Source organism: Silurus aristotelis, assembly GCF_946808225.1.
Source record: "Silurus aristotelis genome assembly, chromosome: 25".
Lineage (NCBI taxonomy): Eukaryota > Metazoa > Chordata > Actinopteri > Siluriformes > Siluridae > Silurus > Silurus aristotelis.
The window spans coordinates 9,577,158-9,584,660 of NC_139598.1; the positions used below are offsets into that span (position 1 = coordinate 9,577,158).

The 7,503-nt window shown below is 33.1% G+C and overlaps 1 protein-coding gene across 1 annotated transcript; it reads right to left on the reverse strand.

Annotated features, from left to right (window-relative positions):
- Positions 1 to 626: 626 nt before the first annotated feature.
- ccr9b (chemokine (C-C motif) receptor 9b) lies at positions 627 to 6,217 on the reverse strand. The gene is made up of 3 exons (XM_083530018.1): positions 6,076 to 6,217; positions 5,795 to 5,844; positions 627 to 3,069 (listed from the first exon to the last, which is right to left on the reverse strand). The coding sequence occupies exons 2-3, from the start codon at positions 5,837 to 5,839 to the stop codon at positions 2,026 to 2,028; spliced, it is 1,089 nt and encodes a 362-aa protein (XP_083386144.1). The 5' UTR covers positions 5,840 to 5,844; positions 6,076 to 6,217; the 3' UTR covers positions 627 to 2,025.
- Between the last annotated feature and the right edge of the window lie 1,286 nt (positions 6,218 to 7,503).

The following is a 7,503-nucleotide window of genomic DNA, read 5'->3' on the forward strand; positions in this document are numbered from 1 at the left end:
TGATAACCTTAAATCAAAAAAATATTTTATTAGTAGGTTTTACAGGTTGTTGTGAAGGACACTTAATTGTCTTTCATCAAAGTCACACCTGTAACTGTTTTAGTCATACAGAAAATGTTATGGTTTTCTTAAAATGTTCTCTGTCATGCTATAATTTAAATTTACAGAAGGAACAAAGCTAGTATGTGTATAGTCCCGTCCATAAGTAACCCTTTGTTTGTCCCTCGTCATCTCTATACCACTAAAACAACCTTAAAGTATAGGCTTTAAGCATTAATTCAAGGGCTTTAAAAATATTACATGTACTATTTGTTAATGGCAATCATAATCTTTTTCACATGTTCAAAATAAATGTATCACTTGACTGGGTAATGGCCAGGGTTGAAATTGATTACATTAGTTAAATTTGCATTTGCATGCTGTTCCTGAAAAGTTTCATTATGTGACACCTTTTTAACATTTTTGCAAAGCAGAGCCAATGGGCTGAAAGACCAGAGAGATAAAGTTTAGGAGCCAAATAGCAATAGCTGTTTATTAAAAAATGCAATGGCAATCTTAGCAACAATAAAATATCACCCTGTGTATCTTTCTAATAACACATATAATTCAGGTCAGCAGCTCTGCACAGACTCTTAAATCTGAATAGTGTGAAAAGTGTCCACATTGATCCATGTAGGAAAACTGCTTTGTCATCATGAAAAGGTCTCCATCAGTTAATGCATATAATGCATATATGTAAGGTGTCCTTTAGCAGTTAGATAACATAATAACCCATGATTACTGAATGAGTCAAACTTGTTTATTTTTTTATTTCTTTTTTGTTATTGATAAATATAAATTTTTTTTGGGGTACTTGAATACCAAAGGCGTTTCTTTCACCTAATTACATATGTAAATTTTTTTTATTAAGTTTCCCAACAGAATTACAAAACATTTTAGTAACATTAAATTTCTAATGTTTGTTTATGTCCTAAAATATCAAATATCTTAATGGTACATCTTATTTAAATGTAATGATGCCCACATTTATCTGCTCAACTGTGCAACCACAAAGCTTATTTTTGAAACTAAATGTTTTACTCTGCAGACAGGCAGTCAAATTAAGTCAATAAGGAAGAGAACCCACATTCAGAAGCTTTTCTCTCACCACAAAATATACGTTAGCAATGTTCAAAACACATCATGGCTTCCTTTCTTTCAGAGGTCAGATCAGCCTGTCTTAATTTTCCATAAATAACCAGCCATTTTAAAGAAATAATAATAATAATCAGGTAATGTTATTACATTGTATTAATATATGCTTAGTAGATGGTAACACTCTACATACTGTATAATCACCAACTTGTACAGTAACTGTCATGAAGTTATTCAGTAATATTCAGTAAGCATTATCAAAGAAAAGACTGATAATGAGATAAGAATGACACACAATAGAGAAGTATGATTTCTTTGATCTGAATTCACAGTATTTATAAAATATGGTTTATTGATTTTTGATAGTGCATTACATTATAATCATCAAACTAAAAAAAAGGAGTTTTACCTGTACATGTGTATTTATAAAAATATAGAGATTTTTATTGAACTTGAGTCAATAGTTAATACAAGAAACAAAGCTTTCACAATAATTTTTATTGTAAGAAAACTAGTTTATCACTAAATATAGCTTTAACTCCATATAACTACACATTAGTGTGTTACGTATTAATAAACATTATTATTATTATTATTATTATTATTATTATTATTATTATTATTTTATTTTATTATTTTTTTTATTTTTTTATTTAAGCATTGAAAATAGTTAAGGTTAAATAGGCTTTCTATCAATCCCTGTAAATTTAATGATTGCATTCTGATTGTCTTATTTGCTTGCATTCACTGTCCAAATGGCTCCTTAAAATAGCTATTTAGAGTCCATTGACTTCTAAATAAAGATATAAAAAATAGATTTGAATAACAATTCTCAACTGATAGAAGCTTTTAAGGAATGTAACTGGGAAAAGGCACATGGTTAACAACAGGCTACAAAGATAGTGCTGGTGTGGTGTCTGTGTCAGACATGACAGATTGTCTCTTGGAAACTGACACTTTATTGATGCCACCAAGTCCTGAGGTCATGCATTGGCAAAGGTGGAGCAGATCCTTCCGAAAGCGTACCCCAATGAAAGCATACAGGATGGGGTTAAGGCAACAATGTGTGTAAGCCAGACTCTTCACAACTTGCCCAGCCACATCAAAGGTCTTTACAACATCACAGTCTGTAATGGTCACTTTAAAAGCTTGTGTTGCCTCTATAACCAAATGCACATTGTACGGCAACTGAGAGAGAACAAATGCTGCTACCAGAGCAAAGATGACTCTTAGCGCTTTGTGCTTCTCAAAGCTGCGAGCCTGTATCAGGGTACGAATAATCACAGAATAGCATGCCCCTATGACCAATAGAGGGAGGCAGAATCCTACTGAGATCTGCAGAGACAACACCAGGACTTTGGTAAGGTTTTTGTCCTCAGAGGGATAAACTAAACTGCAAAATGATTCTTCCTGTTGGTTTGTCTTCACTTTAGCAAAAATAAACTCTGGGAGAGACAAAAAACAAGAGAGCAGCCACACAAACAGGCAGGCCAGTTTGCTGTAGAACATCCTCTTGTTTTTAAAATTGTGGGCCTGAGTTACAAGGACAATGGCTATATAGCGGTCTATACTAATGCAAGTAAGCAGCAGCATGCTAGCAAAGAAATTGATCTTGTAGACAGCACGGATTCCCTTGCAGACACTGACACTAAATACCCAGCCCTGGGCAGCATCTGTGGCCCAGAATGGAAGTGTGCCCAGGAAAAGCAGATCAGCTATTGCCAGATTCAACAAGTAGACATCTGTCATGGTTTTAAGGCGGTTGCGTAGAGTAGTGTAGATCCATACAACAAGCAAGTTGCCTATAGCTCCAACTGTAAAGATGATCCAGTAAAGAGGGGGTTCATATGAGCCACGGAACTCTCTCACCCAACTTTTTTCACAAATGCCACTGTCTGGTGGTATATAGTCGTTGTCTGTTGTAACATTAGTCTCCTGAAAATAAATAGGTAACGTACATTATTACTGCAAAACATCACTCTAGCTTATTAACAGTGTAAGTTTTACCGTATTTTATTCACAATTGAACATAGAAAACATATAAAATGTTTAAACTAAGGAAATGTACAATTCTATGGAAATAATAAGGTAATTTTGTTTGTTTGTTTAAATTTATTGGTGTTAACACAATCTAAAAAAAAATTGGGACAGGGGCAATAAAAGACTGGAAAAGTAAGTGTTACTAAAAAGAAACAGAAAGTGGAACATTTAACAATTGGGTTAATTGGCAACAAGCCCTTAACATGAGAGAAGCACAGTCTATCAGAAGTTAAAATGGGCAGAGAATTACCAATCTGCAAAAACAATTCTACAAATTGTAGAACAATTTTAGAATAATAATAAGAATTTAAATATTTCATAATCTCCAGTTCATAATATTATTAAAAGATTCCATGAATCTGGGGAAATCTATGTACACAAGAAACAAGCGCAAAAATCAATATTGGGTGCCCAAGATCTTTGGGGCCCTCAGGTGACAGACATAATTCTGTAATGGAAATCACCGCATCAGAAATCATTGTCTGTGAACACAGTTTGCCATGTCATCCACAAATGCAAGTTAAAGCTCTATTGTATATGTAAGCCATATGTATACATGAGCCTGCATTTCTGATGGTAAGAAGGTTCTTTGGTGCCTATAGGATGAGCAGCCTTCACATCTGGTAAGTCATCAAAAAGGTACTGAAAAGGTATACACAGGTTTTAGAGCAACAAATACTTTAGGTTTTAGAGCACAGGTATACACAGGCTTTAGAACAACAACCGCTTCCATTCAGACATCTTTTTCAGGAAAGTTCTTGCAAATTTCTAAAACCCGTACTGCATCTGTCAGTCTGAAGACCCATGACTGTTGTGCAGCTAGAATCCTATATGAGACAAAAAAATTACTTTTATTTACCAAAGTTAGAAGAATAGAATAGCCTTTATTTGTCACATATACATTACAGCACAGTGAAATTTTGTTCTTTGCATATCCCAGCTTGCTTAGAAGCTGGTGTCAGAGTGCAGGGTCGGCCATGATACAGCACCCCTGGAGCATAGAGGGTTAAGGGCCCAAGAGTGGCTTGAACCCCCGACCTTCCGCTCAGTAACCCAGTGCCTTAACCGCTGGAGCTACCACTCCCCCAAGCAATAGGTCTTTTAAGTTCCAGACTGTTATTAAAAGATACTGTAAGAACAGTGATAAATATAATCCTGTCTCAACTGTTCTGAGAGATGTTTTGGCCAATTCAAAATTATCTCATATTTTCCATATAATGGATATATATTGTGCTTTTAAAAATGGACATTGTCATAAAGCATCTTTATGGAAGTAAATATATTACAAATATACATTTACATTTTAAATCTAAAATTCCATCTCTATAAGTTGAGCAGTGGTAACAGTGGCAAGGAAAAACTCTCTAATATTATATAAGGGAAGAAACCTTGAGAGAAACTAGAATCAACCAGGAACCCACCCTCATTTGGGTCCTATTGAATGTCCATTCATTATTCAATAGATCCATCATTGTTGAATTAATCAACTATTCACTGATAAGTGCTTAAATGTTCAATGAAGACTGTTCATGGCAACTGTAGCCCTAAGCTATTGTAGCAGACTGTATACATGAATTACAGTCTGAATCCAAACCACATTTAGCATATAGTAACATTTAATGTTTTCTATGCTTTATTGAGAAGAAAATAAAGATTTCAGATTTTCTAATAATTGCACTCTATTTTTATTAATATTTTCCATGTATCTTTTTTCTATTCTTTCTATATTGTTTTTTTCTATGTGTTCTATTGTTAATGATTTGTGTTTGGTGTACTACTGTAGATGAATTATCGTGAATGATATTTGGGCACCAGGCACTTCTGCAGTGGTGTTTTTTTTTCCTGTCATCTTTAATGTTTTATCTGCTATCTTTAAGCTCCAAAAATTGTGTTTCCTGTCTTTTGGGGTTATGTGTGAACAGCTGTCTTGCACTGACAATAAAGACAATTCTCCCAAAGAGATCTTTTGCATCAAACCAAGGCAGCTCTAAATATTAACTTTCCAAAACAACTTCAGGAACTTAACACAGGTGCCTGTATTGTGTGTCAATAACAGCAAAACCACACTATAGCACCACATCCTCCTTCTAAAACGACCTCCTTCTGACATAACCAACACCCCTTATGCACTTAAAAAATGCAGTGACTCCATTTACTATACTATACTATACTATACTTTACTATACTATACTATACTATACTTACACAGATCTGAAGCTAAGATATGGATATGTTTAACATTGAAAAGAGCTCTGTTTTCATGGAAGTTACAGTATTGTAATTAGATTACTATAAGAACCTTATGTATAATAAACAACAGGCAGTTACACAAGCCTATGTATATAAGAAAGAAACAAGAGTACAAACAACAGAAACAAAAAAGGCACATAGATTTCCTTAACCACCAGATAAATTATTTTTTTTATTATTAATATTTATGTATTTTTTTTATTATATATATATATATATATATATATATATATATATATATATATATATATATATTACACACACACACACACACAGTATGTTTACAACCACAATACACATCAAGCTACATTTCACAAGTAATGACATAATATTCAAAACTGTAATCTATAACTATAATATTAATACTTACATAACCTGGTGAAATAGAATATGATGTTATGTCTTCATAATCCATTATACCTAAAGATTTAAATAGCAATTAATTAATAAGAGATACAGGAAAGTATGCAACATTTGCTTGCTTCTTATAAAATATCATTGATATATAAGTTGATAATCTTATATTAATCATGAGTTTTTATTTCCAGAAAATGTTGCATTGCGAACTATTCTTTATTTAGTTAAGTATTGTGCTATATACAAATACCCAAGAGTGATAAAATATGAAGCATTGTAAATTGATATACTTACAGTTGGTTATTTAGGTAAACTCTGGCCAGTCTCAATTTGGGTGGATTGTCAAGCAGTAAGAGGCAGCAATGGTGTATTTTATCTGTGTACTATGACCTCATTATAAAGCAGCTCACTGTGAACAGAGTCACATGACCTCCGAATTGACTTAAGCTTTGACAAAACTGCAGGAATATCTTTATTACCACGCCCACTTCTAAACCTCCTTTATGTAAAATATGCAGTTTCCGAGCCTCAAGATTGTTTTCTTAGTACTTGCACACTGTGTTGTCAGGCTTGCTGTAAATAAGGCATTTATGAAACAGCAGTCAAGAAAAGCAGTTGGTAGTTGTACTCTGAGAAGCGCTTTGAATATGACTGTTATATAGTATAGTATATGATCTCATAACTCTGTTATAAAATGAATGGAGATTTGTTTTACTCTTGTAGTGACAAACTACTGTAGTTGTTTTACTGACTAATGCCTTCTTACCAATCTCAGAAACAGATTGTAACACTTCAAATTAAAGGGAAAAACAAGAATAAATCTTTTGCACTGAACATTTTATTGCTTTCAGTCATGTTGTGCAGCTTTTCTTATATCATAACGTGCATGAGAAACATAAATGCTCCATAGCTGGTGAGTTGTAATCTTTATAGGATTAAACAAACCCACAATGACATATCATTCAGAGATCAATCATAGAAAATGTGTGGAAAGTTCCTATACGTGTTATGACTGAAGATTTCTTTTTGATGTGCAGTTCACGATTTCAGGGGATACATTCATATTCAAATTCAAATATTATTTGTCACATACACATTCATACAGAGTATGACATATAGTGAAATGCTTTTTATGACTGTCCTTGTAAACATGAAAAAGAAATACAATATAAAGATAAATAGTATAGTAAAGTAACATGAAAATGAATAAAATAATGGATAGTATATTTTAAGTAAGTAAGTATATTAAAATATAATTTGAAGAATAAAAATTTTATATATATATATATATATATATATATATATATATATATATATATATATATATATATATATATATATATATACATAAATTAAACAGAAGAGATGGATGGATATGTATGACAGATATTGACAGAAGTACAGATTAAAGTGCCCCAGTGTGATTGTGATTGTCATTGAAGTGTTTTATACCATGTGCTGGTATAAAAATTTTAAAACTGAAATGGTATAAAAGTGACGCTGTGCTAGTCCAGTCCAGAGTTAGAGTGGCTAGGTCCAGACTATCCTTAAAGCTCTTGAACTTACATAATTTCATGAATACCCAAGCCGTTGATGAGAAACCATCCTCAGCTGCACAGAGTGGCCTCCAATCGAAGAGAACACCATCCAGAAACAGGCTGGGACAGAGCACGCAAATCCAAAGACAAGAGAGGGGCACTGGAACCTCAGGAGCATGTTTAA